This window comes from Struthio camelus, chromosome 2 (assembly GCF_040807025.1).
Source record: "Struthio camelus isolate bStrCam1 chromosome 2, bStrCam1.hap1, whole genome shotgun sequence".
NCBI lineage: Eukaryota > Metazoa > Chordata > Aves > Struthioniformes > Struthionidae > Struthio > Struthio camelus.
The window spans coordinates 54,538,549-54,559,550 of NC_090943.1; the positions used below are offsets into that span (position 1 = coordinate 54,538,549).

Sequence of the window (21,002 nt, forward strand, 5' to 3'; positions counted from 1 at the left end):
CTTTTCAGGAGCCATTTCTTATGCGTGTCTGATTCTGGTCATCCTCATTCAAGGCAGGGGAGCTCAGGAAGGAGCGACGTGCCGCCTTGTTGTGTCAGTGTGATGACTTCCACCGGAGCGGGCGTCTTTAACCCGTTGCTTTGTTTTATCCGGAGCCAGACAGCCATTCTGCCCCCAGGGGTTCTCTTGTACTGTTTTCCTAAGACGGTCTCTTTTCCTTCTTCTTAAGCGTTAGGTTTGGCGGTTAACCAAGCTGAAGATGACCCTGCTAGGTCACAGTAAACAATATTTAAAAATGTTTAAAGCACTCTGTTTCAAGAAGAGGGGAGACAAATGGCAGCCCTCTTTGAGCAGAGTTTGGTTCTGATAGTGGCCTTGTCCAGTATCATACCTAAGATATATTGATGTTGTGCTCCAGCTAGCATTGTTCTACCTTCATATCAGGAGAACATTGGGCCTGTTAAATACTATTAAGGGAAGACAGGCTTTCTAAATGCCAGAACACATGCAGTGAAAGGCTAATTCATGTGGTATGACCTATTTTAATGCTGAACAGTTATTTCCTTAGTGATAACTTACTTGATGAGGCCTGAAAAATGTGCTGTTCTCTAGCAGTTCAGTTATGATCTCCGTGATCAGGTAGGAGCAAACTCCAGGGTTGCTCTGTGTCTATATCCTCACATAGTCAGTTAGGTGAAGTCAGCAGAAGGATTTTGCTCTTTAACTATTCCACTGTAAGATAATAATCCCATAGTCCAGCCTTCCATCTGTGTGGTTAAAATGTGCTACTCATGTTGAAATACTTTCTAGACCAAGGTGGGTAAACGGTTTGCCTATCTTACTCTTTGAGCCCCTAGCTCTCTCTTGGACATGTATCTGAGTTGTCTTGGTCAGTAAGGACTAGATTGCACTTAGTGTGTGCGTTAGGGATGAGGCAAGAATATGAGGAGACCTTGCTCCTAGGCAAGCCCCGCTTTCTCACCCTGAGGTCTGATATGCTCAGGGTTCCCGTCTTCAGCAGCTGTCCCCTTCCGCCAAGACATGTACTGGCCAAATATGCAGGTAGAGGGGATAGCTGGTGTTCCTCACTGCCGACCGTATGGTGCACCAGGCAAACGCCTGAAAATAGGAAGTAGATAGAGTTGACTAGGGAAGAACATCAGCATTACTGAAATGTTTTCCTTCTCAAATCTTTAATCTGGTAAACACCAGCATTCCCAGGTGTAGTTCTCTACCGTACTATATTAATATGGTCATTACCCACTTCTGGTACTACTCAGTCAGCTGAAACCACACGTAATATTTACACTTTCAAAACAAACACATCTAGAAATAAGACTGCTTTGTATCTCTGCTCATACCCCTGTTTATACGCCCCAAAAGTCTGCATTTGCCAAACATGATACTGCAGAATATAGTTTGAGTTGTTTTTTCACCAAGTGCTTCTTACAGTGGAATTAAACTTGTTTGTTTTAATGTTCTTGTTATAATTTTCAGGAACTTTTCTTTCTGAGATAAAGAACTTGGAGAAACAGACTGTGAGCTAGCCTAAGATTCATGTTTCTCACACCCAGGTCTGCAGTTATTGTGCAGTAATACTACAGCTATTTGACTAATTAACTTGCTATTTATCTGATTGACTCTCCCAAGAATACGATATATGCTGTGAAATATTTTGGAAAGAAAACAAAAGTTTTCCAGCTAAAGCTTGTCCTCTGTCTAGCTGGAATGGAAACCTCCATCCCCTTTAGCTATATATTGTAAGCAAACTAGAAACTCTGCTATGGAAACCCATGCGATAAGCTGGGGTTTCAGCTAGGCTATATTGGCATGGAGAAGTACTGTGCACTCAGAGGGTTACCTAAAATCAGCGAGAAGTGGCATCAAAATTTGTGAAAGCCCTAGGTCCCCCTGCCTCGGTTCCTTACTTGTCAGATGACAGCACCAGCCCTTCAGTTTGCAGGAATATTGTGAAAATTGAACTCCTTTAGGGCTTGTAGAGTACCAAAATGTTGTAGAACTGAACACCATAGGAAATCCTGTGGAGAGACAACTTACCCCCTCTCCAGAACAGTGTGCTGTAAATAAAGCCTGAGGCCAGACAGTGAGCAGTGAAGGAAAACCAAAATATTTGCTCATTAGCTGAGCTTCTCCATCCTCAATCACGAAGCAAGGCAAGGGGTCCATGGAAAAAGTTTTCTGAGTGTAATTTAGAGATGTGCAGATGGCTGAACCCATGTGGTGCAGGCAAACTTATTTCTGTTATTTCCTGGCATCTCACAGTTTGATTTTGCAGCCTTGATGATGTTCTATTAGTATTAATCGTTAAACTAGATGGTTATGTTAATGAAGCCAGAAGGTCCTTCAAGTCAGCTCGCTGCACCTACTAAGCTGTTGTAAGCAACAGCAAAAATGGCCAATGCAGCATGATCTATCATTTCCTTAACAGGCCATTATAAGCAACTGGCATCTGGCTGCCTGTTGTCAGGACAGAAGAGACGGGCAGCTGCTGTCTTGCGAAATGAAGAACTGCACTTCTTCCATTATCAAGATGAGAGTTCTTTCTGTTATCGTGTTTTTTGACGTCTCTGAAGTGATATAGTCTTGAGGAGAGGGGGCGGCGGCCTCTTGGGTCTGTCTGGCCACTGTCACCACCAGACAGCTATGTAAATAGAAACTCTTCTTGAATGAAGAGGGGCTGAGAGTTGATGAAAGAGAGTTCATAGGTTGCTACAGTTAGACAGCAAGGGACGTTTGAACAACACAGTACCAAGAATGTTCCCAGAGGAAACAGCTGTGAAATTTTTCTTTTGGTTACGCAGCTGCTCAGAGTTTGTGTTCACTTGATCGCTCATGTAAAACTGGAGAACCTCCCAGACTGCTGGGAGAAAAGGCAAGTGAAGGGGATGCTTCGCCCATGAAGCACTTGTTCTGCTGTTTGGCTTAAGTGTAGGAGGTGAATCTGACACAACGTACGAGGATGGCAGCTTTGCACAATCAAAGATAGATACTTGATATGCTAGGCAATACCATCTTCCATATGCCTGGAGATAGAAGTCTGTTGCAAAGATTACAAGGAAAAGAATCCATAAAGATACTGAACACGGAGGCCACTGCTCCGGTGTTCAATTAGTACTGGAATAATTTCATGCCATCAGGTATCTCAAACCATACAAGATTTTTCTCCTTAAAGTATTTTCTTTTCATATGAAACCCATGGACTAATGTAGTGTCCAAGTCAGCTAGATAGAAAGATAGCATTAGGGATATAATTTTGTATAAATATGTTCCATGATTTGAGCCATGCTTTTGAAGTTAAAGGAGAATTTGAATGCTATCAGTCTGATATTTGGAGCAATAGTAATGTCTTTAGAGCACTAATGCTGTACTCAGCTCAAGTATCAGTGGGGGCTAAAGAGTTCCTCAGCTCAGTCTAAGATAAACACCTACATGTGGCCTGCTGAATAGTTTTCTAGACTCCATTGACTACGGTTGGAGCACTAATGCCTAGACTGCATAGTAATCATCCACTGTGTAGGTACCTAAATGTGCATATCAGACTCTGGAGCTGAATCTCACTCTTACCGTTTGGTGAGATGAGCCTACCCGCAGTGACTGAGCACAAAACTGTTCTCTGATATCTGAGGGTGAGAACATGCTAACTGGGAACCAGACGCTTATTTTATGGAACAATAAAACACTTTCCATCCAACAGCAATATTTCTGTTGTATTAGTGGAGGCAGCAGTCACTCAGGATAAGGCTGCTCTAACCTTTTCCATTTGTATTATTGGCAATGTTCATAGTGCCTCGTTGTTAATCATGAGGAGAGGTTCATCCCTCTGATTTACCTCTGATGTTGTATCACTAAAGAGGATTGGTATCCATATGACCGTGGCCTAGCCTGTGGACCAGAAAAAGCGATCAGGGCAGTAAATGACACCAGGACCAGATGACCGTTTTCTCCTGAATCTGTGCATGACCTGGTTTGATCACTGTCTGGACACAATTCTCTTTTTATGATACTGGAATACAGAAAAACTACCTTGGGGAACCTGTAATCTGGACTATTTGAATGCTGTCTTTTAATAAACAGAGGGAACAACTGGTGGCCTGAATTATCCAAGAACTTTTGCCTCATCCCCTGACTCTTAATATGCTTATCCATGCAGTATTTCACTGTGGTGTGTCTTTCAGAGCAATGCTGTGATAGTTGTCTTCTTCCAATTGCTAATCTTACTGAGGTGGAGTGAGGAAGTGTGACACTGCACTTTTCCTTTTTCAATGGCTATTAATTTTCTGGGAGTAACAGTGCTGCAGTGGGCATTTTTTGTTTTCTCTCTAAGATATTTAATCACAAAGATATTTCTTAGTAATCTTTCTGTTTTCTCCCCCAAACCCATTATGTCATTGTCTTTTTTATTTCCTTACAGGAGGAGCTGGGCATTGCCTGTGAGTTGCTGGAGTCAGACTTCCTCAAGTGCAGCGTGGGATTTCCTTTCATGAGATCAAAATCTAGGGTAATGTTGTCATATTTTCACTTGCAGAGTGATGGTGTTCGCTTCTCTGGCTCCAGGCAGTGGTTGGGAGGGCAACTGCTTTGTTAAATGCCTGTGACTGATATTTTTTGTGACTTTCCAACCAAGGTAATCAAGCCTTTCACAGTTACGGGAAGGTATTTGTACTCTTTCTCACCAAACAGAGCCAATGACAGTACCCTATCTGCTGCAATACAGTGCTATTGAAAGATGATGCAAGAGTTGCAGCTGCCAAAAACTTGCGCTTCCTCTGCAGAAAATTAAGAGAGGATTGTATCTTATTTGTGCTACCTTCTCTGTTTTTATTTTTGTCTTTTCTCACATGAAAGTGTGACTGAATTCATACAAATGAGAATGAAAAAGTTATAACAACTTTTCGTATTATGGTCTCCTGGTGGCTTTCGGAGAGGATTTTGTTCAGGTAGTAGAAGATGAGCTCATAATATTTAGAAATCCAACTGAATTCCTTCTGTCACAGAACAGATCTGTATAAATCACTAATCAATCCCAAAAAAGTGAGAAGAAAAGGAATAGTTTCAGGATGACCTGAATAAAATGGGTTTGAAATTTTTCAGGAAATGCAGATTTCAAAAATTATTCCTTTCCACTTGAACTGACATATCATTTGACCCCACCTGAAATGTTTAAGTATTTTTGACTATAACATGCTCTTCTGAAATACTTACTTTTTAACAATAGGATGATAAAAATAAATGCAATAGCAAAATGATTATCTGCAGTGTAGGAATCTCAGTGTTTTACTTCACAATGAAATAGTTACATTATCTTCCTTTTTTTCAGCAAGTCACCGAAATGAGCATGAGTTTACAAACTGTTTCACTCAGCCAAAACCTGTTCTGGAGTCAAGAGAGAATAAAAATTATTTTGTAGAACATTTAATATGCCACTACAGTCATCATCAAAGTAGATTTTCTATTCAAAATTATCATCTGATTTTATCCATTTAGAGTGGCCTGAAGGCTGCTATAGTGTGTGCCAGTTTTTCCAAGTCTCTGTGCGTGCCTGTGACATGACCTTATTTCCCCAAATCATCTCTTCAGCAGCAAGTAATCTGCAGATTGGTGCTGAGGTACTTTCAGGTAGTGGGTCTGCTAATCTCAGAAGACTGCTTCACTGGCAGATGAGCTGCTTACAAAATATCTTTGAACAACAATTCTAATGAAGGGCTGTTCACAACGAGGGAGTAATCTGACTCTTTTGTACTGAAACAGGGACACAATTTCTATGATGTAAAAGCTATTCTGCAGTAGAGGAGGCTCTCTGAAAATATATCAAAATATGCTACTTTTGTACAGTTAGACTAGTAAAATATAATGTTTATGCGAAGTTGTAGAAGAAATCTATGTTGAAGCACTATATAGCATCTCTAAATGTCACTTTTTCTTTGTGCAGTATGAATTCAGTGTGATCTTTGACACAAGCCACTTGTCTGGGCAGGAAGAAACTCTTATTTTCCTCGTCACTGCACAAAGGTAAGGGAACCTCCTCACGTCTTGATGACTGGAAGGTTCTTTATTTCATGGAGGGTGCATTGTACATGCTTGGCAATCATGATAGAAGTCCTAGAAACGTGTGTGTGTGCATAATAAATGAGACTAAACGACTGGAGCAAAATGCATGTATTTTGGTCATAAATAAGAGCCGTGTGACTCAGCTTCCTGCAAGGTGCTGGGACTTTGTCTAGGCGGTTGTGATTCTGAAGGAGCATTTTGTGCTCTCTCAGTCGGAAGGTCCTTGTGTTTCTATGCCCATCCCTTTGGGCCATGTATCAAGCTCAGCTCAGCTGCACTTGACGATCAGCACCAGGCAGACCCATTTGTTCCAGCTTTTGGACGAAATGTGTGCTTGGATGCAAACCAAAAAAGATAAATGCATTCATCGGATGGCCAAGTTTCTTCAGTGACGGTTTCCAAAGTTGCATCTCCATTTTTCTCCCTGGGGATCTTCAGCAGGGTATGACAGACTGTATGGAACAGCTGACAGGACTACTTCCCAAAACGGCACTCAAACTTCACAGGAGTAGGATGCAGCCAAATCTTAACCAGTGGCCGTATGTGTGCACAGGGATTTGATCTTGGGCAAAATAAAAGATGTGACATGTGCTCTGTGTCTCATAAGATGCTTTGCCACAAAGAAGTGAAATCCTTGGGTGGCTTGGTCACAGGCACCGTCTGCATTCGCATGGGCATTGGAAGTAGCATGGTTTAATAACCCTGGCTCTAAATGGCTGCTCTGATGTGTTGAGTCTGTGACTGGTGGCTGCTTTCACTTGCTGTGTGAATGGGCCAGTTTCATACTCCCCTATGTCCAAGTAAAGATCCCCAGTCTGAATTCTCCTCCCCAATTAGAAGACAGCCCGCAGGATGGCTGGAGATGAGAGATGAGGACTAGCAGTTGCCGAGTGACTGCTCTTGCAAAGCGTAATCGTTCCCCTCCAGTAACAGGTGTAGGCGGGGAACAAGATCCTGCAGCATGTGGTGCGGGTGTGAAATACTGTAAGTGAGAGCTTGCAGCAAGACTGTCTCTTACATATCAGAGAGGTTTTATTCTCTGTGAAGTTCATCTTGTGTTCAGATGACCTGTAATATTTCTTGGTCAGGGAGAGGCATCATTTTGCTGCTGTGCAAATGCCAGTAGTGGCAAAGATAAGTCAGTAGTGCTTTAAATTCACCCAGCCAGTGTTTTCCAGATCATCCCTCTCATCTCCCTGCCCTGGATAGCCCAAGGCTTTCCTCAGTAACCTCAGGTTGCTGTGCCCTATCTGTGAGAAGGGTTAGTCCGTGCCTTTAGATGGGGTGAGGAAATAGACAGTGGTATAGTGCAAATGCTCAGAAGGGTTCGGATGAAGTTTCTTATTTCAAAAGGAAAGTTTCTTATTTTCCAGTGTCTGAGCATGGGGAAGTTCTCAGCTGTGGAAAGTAAAAATTGCCCTTCAGGTGACCACTTTAACTTATCAGTTGTAGCTATGAAGTTGGCAGCAGCATCTATAACAAGAGACTGATTCTACAGTAGGAGAGAGATCAGGGGAAGGACTAAACATTACGTTTATTCTCTTTGTAAAACAACAACAGCAACAAAACTTTTCTAACTCAGCGGAGTGAAAAAATGTTCTAGATGCGCTGAGCTATATTCTCCTTTTCTGCCAGTAACTCTGCTCCTTTTGAAACAGGTAAGCACATACACAGCAACCCCGCTGTGAAATTCTACTTACTTATTCCACTTGCCCCCCTGGTATCTTGACATTTGCACTGGATGAGAAACATCTCTGTTTTGGACTCCTTTTTGAGCCTATTCAGAGGAAAAGCTTTTATTGAATGGTTTTGCCTGGTCCTAAAAGTTAGTGGCTTTTTCCTTCTGGGCCATAGTGTTGTTTATTAGCAGACACAGCCAATGTATCTGTTGCAGAAAGCTGAGCTATATGTATGTAGCCAGCAGGCTCTGTTTTCCTAATCTGATTGAGCAACTGTCGTCATCTGCAAGGTATCATCTGGGATGTTTTGCAGAATCACATGCTGCCTGCTGAAGCCTCAGTAGTGCTGTCCTAAAATAAATAGGTTCACATCTTTTGTTTTGCCAGACAGTTTGATTTGCAAGTTAATCTGATGAACTGCAAAGTGGAAGTGGTCCCAGATCCACTGCTGAAGAAAGAGGAAATATATGTAATAAATACCTTTCAAGATTATTCTTCTGTGCTGTCGCACACCAAGCAGGCTTGCCATCAGAATTAGGATATTTGCAACTTTGCTTGTTGGACACGCATTTCAGGAATCTTTCCCAGACTCAGCACTGAAGAAATTACCACTGAAATAAACTGTCTCAGAGATGATCACTCACTTTTCTCTTTCCTTCTTCTGCATTTTGACTGTGTGATGTGACAGCCTTTGAACGTTAAAAGAAAGAATTGAAAAAAAATGTTGAAAATTGGCTTAATGCCGGTATATAGGAAGCGGAATGGCTGAGAGGTTTTGGCCAGTTCAGTGCAAGGGTCTAAACCACAAAGCTGCCCATAGTGGTACCAAAGTGATGCTGCTGTACCAAAAGTGCCATTTAATTTACTGAGTCAAGAACTTCAGTGAGACCACTCCCCAACCGATGTACAGTCAGACCAGGAAAAAACAGACTCTTGCGTTTGAGTCCATATGTCCCTGTTTCTGTCCAGTGTGTACAACGCTTACTGTAGCTTTGCACTTCCGTTTGACTTCACACAGCGCCTTGCTCAAAGGTTTTTCAGCCTGTGCCTGATCGTGTCAAGGCCGCAGAGAAGAGCCAAGAAGAATGTGCGTTAGGTATGTGCCCTCTCCAAAGTACGATAAACAAATGTAACACTTAATCTTTAAGAGGCCTCTTAAGGAGAGGCGACGTCACTCAGAGGGGCTCAGAGTATGAGGCAGGAAGATGGTAGCTGTGTAACTGCGTGATTTATTGCAAAGGCTGTGGATTAACGCGTACCTTTTTTCCTTTTTGACGTAGTGGCAACCTAGAGCACACTGAATCACTACATGATAATACTCTAACCCTGTCAGTACCCCTGATGCACGAAGTAGACTCATCTATCAATGGGTAAGTACCAATCATCAAATGAAAACAACAAAAATAATAATAATCCTAACAATAACATTTGAGTCTATTACAGTGGAAAATTGCATTCTTCGCTTTGTTTATACGTAGCCAGAGTGTTGCTTTTGCCTTGTTTCTCAGACTCTGGAAATGAGGACAACTTCATTCATTATCTGGGAATTTTATTTATCATTCCTTTCATACCAGCACTGTACCTCTTTCTTGCTCCATTCTAAGTAGCACAAATTAGTTATTATGACATTTATAATAGGTATTCTAGTGATCTTATTTGAATTCATGTGATTTTTGTGGATATGATGGACCTTAAAATAAAACAGAGAAAGTAAATCACATCTTGTTCCTTAGGACATGCCTGAATGATGTGGCTGAGAATTGCCAGGCCAAAGGTTAGGGTCAGATGTTCTGGGATTTTAAGGAGCTCGGGGAGGTCTAGCTGTTTGCCTTTCTGTTTAATTTCACAATCAGAATTTGCTTCTGCTTCTGTTCCCTTTCCCACTGTCTCTGCTCCCTAGTCTGCGTGGCGTCTGATAACAACCGAGAGACCTAACTTGCTCTTTGGACTGAAATGCTAGTAACATAAAGCGCTGTCCTCTCCCGGAGGCTCAAGATGTGCACGTTCCTCGTTTTGTGCTCAAGGGTCTCGCCTTCCACTTCAACGTTGCATATTTAAGGCTAGAATCAAAGATTTGGGGTTCAGTCCCAACAGCTGGACCGTCCTCGAGCACAGGCAGCGCTTGAGTTGGAACTGGGTGACCTGCTCACAAGCAGGGAATTAGCATCCACATAAACTGAGAAACTTGACACTTATTTTTAAATTGAGGAGGCAAAAGCTCCTCTGCAGAGTCCCCAAGAGGTCAGTGTCTGCTTTAGCACCAATTAATTATGGCAACCCCCAGGGAATGTGTATGGCCTAACTGACTAGTGCAGTTTGCCATTCGTAAAAAATGATTTTCTGGCCACCGTGCTACGTATGGGGGAAAGAAGTTACCTGCACTGACATGTGGTTTGGCTGAAAGGCTGGATAAACTCAGATTCATGGGCAAGTCTAGGTTTGACCGTATAAGGCTGAATTACCCTCTCCTTGCATAGGAGCAAAATCCCTTAATTACTGCCAGAGTAGTCACCGTTGGTGGAAGATAGGCTTGAGCCTGCTCAAAGAAGTGAAGAGCACTGTCGGACCTCACAAGATGACTAGCAAGGGCAAAAAACTCCTCCATATTGAGAATACAGTCTCAATGCTGTATTTCAAATGGTTTTGAATACTTTCATAGTTACAGATTGTGTAGCATTTTAACTCAATATATCCTGTGCTTCTTGATGCTGTGAGAGCTTTACAGATAAAAAAGCTTTAGTCTGTGTCTTTAGATCTTTGCTTGTCACCTAAAGAATATCACATGCCAAAAACCTGATACACCTTGGGGTTTTTTCTTTCTCTTATGAATATACTTTTTCAAAGCGTGGGGCCTCTGAATTTGTAAATTTCATTGAACTGACTCTGTGGATTATTTTCTCCTTTGACATACATTAAGCTTAGCTAATGTAGCACAAGAGTGTGTGATTACCAGGAGTAAGTTGGATTTATTGGGGGAAAATGTTCCCAGGCACGGAAATATTAGTAATATTTTTTCAGACAGTATATTTTTAAAGAGTATTTTTATTAGTTATTCTATATTTGGGTCTACAAGAGAGAGAACTTTATCCCCTGGTCATAAATAGCCCCAAAAGGACTATTATCATACTCGGGAGGAGCCCCTTGCGCAACGCTGTAGATGGGAGCAGTACAGCTCTGTCCTGCTGTTTCCCCTAGCAGTCCCTGGCACAGGAGGCAGGCTAGGAAGATGATGGTGTACCAAAGCAGGGTCAAAATCCAGCCTCAAAAAAAGGGTAGCCTGGGAAAAAAGCAGAGCTGTGGATAGGCCCCCACCATGGTCTGTCTAAAATGACATCAGGGCCCTTTCCAGCTAGTGGAACAGCCTGAGAATAGGATGATGCAGAAAGGAGGCTTAAGGCATTTTTAGTCCTCTTCTCTGGGATATTCATGTTCCATGTTGTGACTCCAACTCTTTTTCCTGGTAAAACCATACTGCATTTTATGCTGTAACAAGAGTAGTTGAGGAGCCTTGGCCTGTGCCACTGTGGCTCAAAACGAGTCGTATCCCCCTCTCTGCTTGTCTTTCACCATCTGTTGATTGTAAAGATTGTGAAGGGCAGATAATTAATGAAGTGCTTATTCATGAAATACTTTGTAAAATGGTAGATAAAATTGAAATGTTACTTAAGTGAATATGTAACTGAAAGTATTCTTATTAGTAACTGCTTCCTCAGGTTAATGGAGTAGCACAGTGATCTCCTGTGTTACACAAGCTATAGGACTTGCACAGATCACCCATGGCAAGGGACCATGGACAGGAGGTTTTGTGATCAGAAAGAGGAAAGAGATATGTAATCAAAGAAATGTGCTTCATGATAGTGTGTTAATCCTGATCGGTTGAGATACTGTCAGTGTAATCTAGTGTTATTAAGAGGAATAACGAAGTCACAAATCCTGGCTTAAAGTAAAACGTTTCTATAGAAATCCCCAAGGCTAGAAGGCTAGAGGTGTGATTCCTGTAGTCACAAATAGGTTTAATTTTGATGACAAACAAAAATTACTAAATCAGTGTCTTAATCTTTCAGAGAAGTCTTCCCTACTTCCTTTTTCTATGGTGATTCTGTGGAAGCATCCAACTTTGTTCGGTTGGAAAACCAGGAATGTCTTTTCCAGTCTCTCAACTTCACACTGCAGGTAAAGTTGATCCCTTCTTGACTGTTTTCCAGCTTGACAGCGCTTTCCGATTTTCTACCGTTTTTATATTGTGTACAAGATGGGCTCTGGTGCACGTTTCCATGTCACGGTACACTGTGCAATGCGTGCTTGATTGGATGCCGTATTTACAGCGTGGAGTGGTGGTATATTTCTTTATGTGAACACGTTATTACAAGAATTACGAATAGGGTGTCTCAATTTCATAGGAATGAAGCTGCCACCGTTTGTTTCCGTTTTACCTTTCATCACCTGCTGAGGGAAGAGCGCTGGTTATTCAAGTGCCGCATCTTGGATGCAGTGCCAGGCTCAAAGGAGAGGAGTCACTTTTTTTTCCCGTAGCAGAGGCACGGAGCAGGAGGGAGGGCAGGCTTCATCCATGAGGGCAGCACATGCCTGTGCGAGGGAGCCTGACTTTGCTGTATGGCCCCTTGCATGGAAGTGTTCGTAGCACTACTGATAAGAGTCTAGCGCAGGGAAGAGAAAGTAACGCTAACAAAAGAGGTATGAGACTGGTTCATTAAATGTCTCTTGGTGTTACTCAAGCATTATCTATAGATTACGTTTTTCGCTGGCAGTTAAATGGGTTCCTGAGAGAGCTAAAAGTGTGGAATACTTGTTATAACAAGCTCTTGTGATGGGACCAAAATGAGCTCATTTCACAGCCCTGACTGTGTATGTTACGAGCACTTCAAATCCTTTTTGACCACTAGATGGAACCAGGGAATGATAAATCAGGCAGAGGTGGGGGAATCATTTATTGTGAAAAATAGTCTTTTCTCTTTTTTCCCATTTCTTTTCTCCTAGGCATGAATGCCACTCAGCTTGTAATGAATAACACGTGTCTGCCTCCATGGACAGACTGTGGTCCAGGGTAATTAAGCCCCCACTGTCATGCAGTGCCCTTAGCTATTTACTGAAAAGGAGTGAAAGCAGGATTTCAGGACATTAAAGCTTTTGTGAAGGAGGCTATTAATTCTTGTGATTCTCATTTCATTCTTGAGGGTTTATAGGTCTTTCCCCCCTGCCCCCCATCACCAGTTATTGGTTAGAAACAGATAAAGACCAGATGCACTGATGCTTTAACTAGATGATTATTTTCAATAAAGCAAAGTGATTGTGGGTAAGGAAGAGAGAATATACAGGCAGAGCGACCACTCGTTCTCCTTCATCCTCCTGTCTCTGATGCAAACGCTTGTAAGTTGTAATATCAAAGTTTTTTTCCATATAGAAATAGAAAATTACACTATAACAAGTCACAGATTTGCTCTCCAGTAAAGTGGTAAACCTCATAACTGTGTGTGTCTGAGAGAAAGCATAGAGTTTCAAAATGGGCAAAGCACGGTTTGTTTCACTGTTTGCTTAATTGTTTTTAACGACTTGCCTGCCATTTATTAAACTTCTCCAGATGGAGAAAAATAATAGTTTCTTAACCAAAAAAAAGAGCCAATTTAAAAAGAACAGAGCTTTATAGGGATTTTTTATATGTGAAAATCTATACCATGTCAGATGTTAATAAAGAGATCCATGTATCAGTTTTGTTGGGAACTAAGATGTACAATCAAAATGTCTCTTCTGCATTAACTCTTATGTCTGATCATGATGAGATAATCCATTTTTTTTTAATGTTAACATGATATATTGTGTTTGTATTTCATGCAGCATTTATCATGCTCCAGTGTAGTGGGATTTCTCCCCCTGCCTGGAGCCTCAGGGTTTCTGTAAGGATTTGGCATCGTGCACCAGTCCTCTTTATCAGTCAGGCATTTCTTCAAATTTAAACTGTGTTTGAAGAATGAAAACCTGTTGTTGTTGTATATATGTATTTGTACTTTACACAATTGACAACTGATTGCTACATCTTTAGACAGTACAGGATCAGTGCAGATAAATATTCTGAAAGGCTTAATGTTTTTACTGTATGCACTTATGTTTGTGTCATTAGAAATAATCAGGACATTTATTTCCATTGAAAATTTTCCATGGATTTTTTTTAAACAAAACCTCAGAAATTTTGGTGTTTCCACTGGATACTTTCCAGTGGTGGACTGGAAATCCTTTGATTTATTGTTGAAAGGTTGTGGGGAGGTTGGTAAAGGCCAGTTTTTCCACAATTTCTTTGTTTAATCAAAACCCCAAATCTTGAAGCAAAGTTGTTCACATGGATTTCCTCACAGTTAAGTCAGTAAACGCACAGTCTAGTAGTCACAATCATCACTACCTTGACTTCTACCCCATAAGAAAAATGCTTGCAGAATATAATGCCATGGTTACCAGATGGAAAAGGGAATGTTGACAGAGAAGCAATATTTGCTACAGTCTTCTAGGTTGTGTTACTAAAGCGCTCAGAGTAGCTTTAGCAAAGTCTCTGTATATGAGGTAGAAGTCACATACTGTTTATATTGATGACTAGTAATTATCCTGCAAAACAACTCTCACTTGATACTGTGAGTTACTTGAGCTGTGGTTAAAGACTGTCAGATAAGTGAGACCTTTGACTATGTCCTGATGCTTACAAAAGAAGTCTTTGTTTGGAGAGATTGAAAAATAGGCATGACATAGTATTTGATTTTTTTTGCGAATTCACCTATCCTCCCAGGTCTGGTTCTGCATTTTTTGAACAGTCATATATGTGCATTTAATTATACATATCTTCACTCTTAAAGGTTTACAATGCTGGACCAAGCGCTCTCCCTGGAGCTTTTCTTGACATTTCATTTCCAAACCGCCTCTCTGCCACTGGCGCTGAAATATTTCATGTTCAACAGATGATGGTGAGTACTTTTCAATGTGAGCTGAGCTCAGAGAGGCTCTGAGAGATATCGAAGAATGAATCAAAGATACCCAGCCAAACTGGATGAATTAGTTGGGGTTTTAGATAATAGAAGATTCTTGGTAGCTGTGGCCAGACAATCATAAGTAACCGTGTCAAATGGTTTAGGAACTGCAAGTTAGAGCCCTGCTGGCTGTTAATTACCGTGCCTTACCTAGGGCCAGCAGCCGATGCGCGTGCCTGGTCTCTGACAGTGCAGCGTAAATCTGGGTTAGTCTAATTCTGAAGGAAACGCGGACAATTCCCAGAATCACACTTCCGGATAGGATTCGGTCTGCCCTGATTAAACAGCGGGTGTGGTATCAGCAGAACGTGTTACTGAGCTGACTCATGTTCCCTGCTTTTTGTATCATCACCTGCAAAAGCGCTAGCTAAATCTGAATACAATATCAATGTATATTGTTCTGTAATTATAATCCATATTATAATTTGCCCTTTTTGACTGTTCTTTTAACAAATGTAAGTTACCCACACATTTTTTCTTTCAACATAATATTTTTCAAAAGGTGGTTTTATATGGACTACAAAGAAAACCAAAATATGTTACGGTAAAAGAGACAGATTCTTAGATTTCATTTCTAATATGTATTTATTACTTTCAGAGCTTTTGTTTAACCACTGAAATATCATCATTTAGACTGTGGTGGCCAATAGAGGCAAACCTCACTACTGAGGTGAATTTACCCCTGAAATTCAGAGTGCTCTGTGTTGTGTAAGAAGGAACCAGCTCCTTCCATCAGATCAGGAGCTACTTGAGAAGAAGTGTTATACTTCCTTTGTGGCTACTTTTCTAGCCTTTTGGCTGAAAAGTATTACCATCCCCCATACGCAGGTAACTGTGTCACTGAATCAATGTAAATACAGATCCAGTAAGACCTTCTTAAGCAGGTATTGGGTTATGTGCCACGCCAGGCTGCTGAAAGGTGAAAGAGCTAGCCTTATATATATAGCTGATGGGGGTACTAGAGAGCGAGTTGCCGAGATATGCAACTCTCGGGAGTTGGAGATAACCAGGATATGGGTTGGAGATAGCTGGGATATGGGATAACCAGCATTGTATGAGGCATCAGTATTGCGTGGACTGAGTCAGTTCTCCAGCTGGACTGAATTAATTCTCCAGCCTGTGTGTTATTTTGCGTGGCAGTGCCTTTTGTTTTGTTTAGTCCGACCTTCTATGCAGAAGATAACCTTCTCTTTGACACGCCTAAATCGGGGTGTGATGAATTCCTTTCAGAGACTGCTTCTTTCTCTACATCAGCTATTCCGGAAGTCTTGGCAAAATATCATAGAAGAGACACCTGTTTTGCATACTTAAATCAACTGAGATGCATGCTACCCACGAAGTGTACAAATGCTGATTTCCAGACACAATTTGTCGTCATTCCACTCCCAAGACCCTGACTTCTGCTGTCAAGGATGGGCTGGGCTGGGCTGTATGGTTTTGAGTAGCTGTTAGAAAAACAAAGCAAAAAGCTTGAACCTTGGGCTTAACTTGTAGAAGGGCTGCACGTTTTTCACTGCTGTTACCTCGGCTGGCTTATCTAAAGGAGGTCCAGCTGGATAGTGTGGCTTTGGGCACCGTGCTAGAAACGCTTGCAGGTTTAAGCTCTCTTTTCCCAAGCCACTGGTTGTGTTTCTCCCAGCACTACTTGACATCTTTCTTCTACTTTGTAGTTGGTGGAAATTTCAAACTCCCATTGTGAAGCCTGTTTGTGTTGCAGGCCGTGCCTGAAGAGTGGTGGTAGGCAGGCATGGTGTTACGACAAATGTCTACGTGATACACTGGTGTATCCTGGATCGTTTTGACCACTATTTTGCCGTATAAGGCCTGTAGGATTCTCATATGCAGCTTTCTGAGCACCTCTGATATAGTAATGGATTTGATCCAAGCAAATCCTCCCCGGGGTAGTGGTTATCCCTGCTTCACAGATAATGAATTGAAACACTTAGAGGCTAAATGATTTGCCTGAGATCACATGGGAAATTTGTGTCAGAGCCAGGCACTCGCTGAACCTGTGTCTCCCAAGTCTTAGTATTTTAGCAGGAAAAGCTTCCTGCTCTCTTTCACCCTGCCTCTCTCCCACTGAGCTTTGTTGACTAAAAAAGGAACTAAAATCATGGAGCTTTTCAAGACATCTTTTCTCAGATCAATTGGAATGAACGTTGGAAAATGGGTTAGAACAGCTGTTTTTCGAAAGGATTTTTGTAAGCATATTCATTAAAGATTTTCAAGCTTTTGCTTATTCTGAACTTCTCAGAGTCTAGACTATAGCAAAGAGCAGTAGTGTCCTTTCAGACAATGCCAACTTTTCTGTAATTACACCTTTCTCCAGCCCTTCTAGGTGTCAGTATTGCCAGACTTTTTAGAATAGCTGTGAGAGGATTCATGGTAGAGAGGATTAGGAATTGACACGTATTTATAACAGATGCTGTTGATATGGTGTTTGGGAGTTGAAGCCATCATGCTTTTGTATATAAAGCTAAAAATGCTTTTGCTGCTTCTCTGATTGTACGGTACAGCAGTGACATTTATGAGTGAAAACACAGAGAAAAAACCACAAGAGTTTGTGTCTCAGATATACATATACTACATGAAATTGTGCCAAGAGCTAATTCCTTCATATTATGTTGACTTTTATAGTCTTTCATTCAGTCACAAAAAAAAAAATAAAAGGAAGAGAGTCACATATGGCCCCCTCGAACTCTCTGTATCTCTGGGAGGTGTTAATAAGAATTATTATCTTACTGCTTTTGGAGGAAATGACAGCTCTCACACTTCCTCTGTTCCTGTTGCTCTAAGCAGTTTGGCTATACTGAAGAAACTGCTTTAAGTTTTTCTTCCAGAGCAATTCAGGTCACAAAGATAATTTGATGTTTGGAGATTTGTTTTAGAGATGCTCAGGTTCTCTTTGAGGGGCTTTGGGAGTTTACGCAGCACTTCCCCCAACAAATCTCATAATAAATAGAAGAAACAGATTAATAATACAAAGCTAGAAATAAATTTTTTAAAAAAGGATAATTGAAAAAAAACTTAAAAAAATAAAAGTGAACCTCCGCTTAGTAGAAATTTTAAACTAAAAGGAAATGCTAGAAATTTTACAAGTAATTATAACTGCAGAGTTTCACTGTTGACGTTGATTTTTACCCAGGATATACTCAAAGTCTGCAGTGGTAATGGCATTCAGAAGCATAAGGTAGAAAAGACAAATTAATACTTGCTTGTATTATGCATTTTTTTATTTGCTTTCCTGCAGAAGCTTCAAGCCAGGTTAAAAAATAATTAATGGAATACTCGGCTTGTTGGTAAAAGTGTTGTGATAGGCAAAGTATAGGTGAGTACACAGAAAGGCAGAATAACGTATACAGTAGGGTTAGTATCAACAGAAATGTGGATTTTTACACTCTTTGAGCCATTGATTATCTATTCTTCCACAAAGGAAAATACTGCTAACTGAACTTGTGTGTGTTTTGGTTTTCAACTGAAAGATTCGTAATTTCCTTTGGGTAATGAGCTAATTTGGAGGGCAAGGGAAACATTGCTTTGACTTGCCAGCCAGGAAGCTACTTTCTGGGACATCCACAAAGATTTTCACAACGGGAGTTCATACCAAATTAGCCAGGGTATTTTTGTTTCCAGAAGCTGTTGATAAATTAGCAATGAGTCCTGGATTACTCCAATGATGGTATTACAGAATTGGATCAGGTTGTTTCCTTCATGTTTATTTTATTTTCAGCAAAGGTAAACACAGTTATGAGGAACAAGAGACTAACAGTTGGAAACCGAGTTTGTGTGTTTGAACTGGAAGCCAAACGTAGTGCAAGCAGATGATGTTCGCCCTGGTCTTGGAGGGACGATGCTCCACAGGGTTATCAAGCTGTTTAGACCCCAGTCAGACAATTGTCACTAGCATGAAAGCACTACGGTGTTAACCCAGAGGAAGCGCTGCGTGTGCTTGTGGGTTTTTGGAAGGAGCTAGTGTCTGTTGCCAGTATCATACAGGCCGGCAAGCAGTTATTTTCAAGAGCCTGTTTAGGTGACTCATTACTGAGGCTATGTAAAACTGTACTGTTATCACTACTGAGATGAAAAACTTGTTAGAAACTGGAATGCAGTCACGGAGAGATTTTTTTTTCTGGAAAGCATTTGCTGTCTAGAAATAAAGGGAATTTCAGATGAAGGAGGGAAAAGGAAAGAAATATTATCTTCAGTTTTCTCATGAGAAACTGAATCACAGCATGTAACTTCTGATATCTAAGTGTAGCAACTACTGTTTAGTAATTGCTAGTAACAGAGTAATTAAAATTACTCTAATGTAATTACTGTAGTAATTAATGGAGAGAGGTTTTTAGACCCTAAGTTAGGGTGAAACTAAGGGTCTAACTTAGACTCTGAGAATAATCTCCAGAGAGAGAAATGAGTTCAACCTACGTCTTATGAATCCCGGTCCCATTAACCTTGAGGCTGCCGGTTCACGCAAGTCCCATGTTCCTGGGACAGAGTTTCTGTCACACTTTGGATAGAGCGCAAAAGGAAAAGCCCTACTATTGGAAGGGCCAGCACAGAAGTTCTCCAGATCTCATGTTGTGCATGGTGTAGTCACTCTGCACCTCTCCTTTTTCTGCCTGGGCAGGTGCAGGTGAGACCTGGAGCATACCCCTGCAAAAACTGGGTATCAGTAAGGTTTCAAAAACAATGAAAAGCTGGATTGGAAATAAATGAAGAGCATGGAAGAGTTGAAAATAGTTCCTTTTTCAAGTTGCCTTTGAAGTTAGTGACTACGTTAGCATGTGACCTTAGGACAGCTTGTCATGTTTAATAAGGAAAAGTGTTGAGACAAACATTATTTTCTTCATGTGGATGTTGAAACAGAAAAAGTAAAATGGAGCCAGTCCCAGAGCCACAAGTCTTTCCTGGCTGATGACAGGTTACGTTTTTAAGGCCAGCTTTATATAGCTCTCATGTCATTTTTCTTCCTGGCATTTGCACAGTAGAGTCTGCAAGGAGCAGAAAGACTTTAAAGAGAAGAGTTAAAGCTTGTGGTCTCGATCCACAAAAGGTCCCAGACTGAATGAGATTTTGTTCTTCTCTTACTTGAAGAAAAGAAATTTTTGTGCAGTTTTAAAACCTTAAATTTAATTCCTGCTTATTTTCTGTAGGGTTGCTTACCGAAATACTTTGGCAATCCTTCTGCTTTAAAACCTCTGCTTTAAAACCTGAAGCAGAGGAAGGCTGTCAGAGCTCTCAAAAGCGCTGGTGGTGTAGGAGTGCGCCGCAAAGCATATGATGAGATTGTCAGTCTCACTACTGCACGCTCCACCTACGGAGGCAAACCTATATATCATTATCTTCTTGTTGAAAACCCCTTGTTTGCTGGCAGCCGGTTTAAAATTGTTTAATTTCCGTCCTTTGAAGTTGCAGGTCTTGGCTCTGAAAACATACATACACAGTCCCAGCATGCGAAGATATAAATATTTGCCGATAGCACTTTATGTAGCAAACTATTGTTCCAGCAGCTATTTCTGCTGCTCGCCGCCATTGATACAAGGTTTGTATAAGAATATTTCAGAATTAAAGCATGGATAATTTCATCCCTTTGAATTAATCATCCCCCCATGGTCACTTTATTTCAGTGAAGGCTGTACACGCACTCTCACACACATGTTTTGGCACTGCATTTAAAGGCATAACTAGATTGCTGGAGGAAATTATTCATTTCAGGGAGTGTATTGTACAGAAACTTGCTGACCTTCCTGCCTACTTTACTTTAATTGCTTCTTTAAATTTCCAAAACATTTTGCGTAGGCAGCTGGAGGTGCCTTTTCCCTTTGCTCCCTGTCTAGAGCATCTACTGTCTGCATCTGGCCTTGCCTGGGAGCCCCATCACTTGCGGGAGGAACTGGTGGGTCCAGACTGGTCGCGAAGGGAGAGGGGGGCACGTGCCATGTCCCAGAGTGGCACAGTCACCCTTCAGCATGGGAGCCAGCACCCCAGAGCAGCTCAGAAAAATCCCCCCTAAGCGTCTTCCTCATGTCATCAGCGTGATAAACTGAAGCTGTTTCAAGTGAAGAGGAACTTAGCTCTGATTTAAGATATTGCTGTTACACAGGAAGAGGTGCGTGGCCATAAAATTAAGTTCTTTCCTGAGTTAGGACCTTAAAATAAATCCAAAATTAAAAAAAAAAAAAGTCTTTGTATTTTGCTTTACTGGAACCGTCTGAATCACTGTGCA

General features: G+C 41.3%; 1 protein-coding gene across 1 annotated transcript in view; it reads left to right on the forward strand.

Moving 5' to 3' along the window:
• ITGA9 (integrin subunit alpha 9) overlaps positions 1–21,002 on the forward strand; it is a 224,890-nt gene that overhangs the window by 165,674 nt on the left and 38,214 nt on the right. The window contains exons 19-23 of the mRNA XM_068935830.1: positions 4,433–4,519; positions 5,951–6,030; positions 9,029–9,118; positions 11,813–11,921; positions 14,606–14,713. Of these exons, the coding sequence (XP_068791931.1) occupies positions 4,433–4,519; positions 5,951–6,030; positions 9,029–9,118; positions 11,813–11,921; positions 14,606–14,713 (474 nt within the window). The remainder of the gene's footprint in view (positions 1–4,432; positions 4,520–5,950; positions 6,031–9,028; positions 9,119–11,812; positions 11,922–14,605; positions 14,714–21,002) is intronic.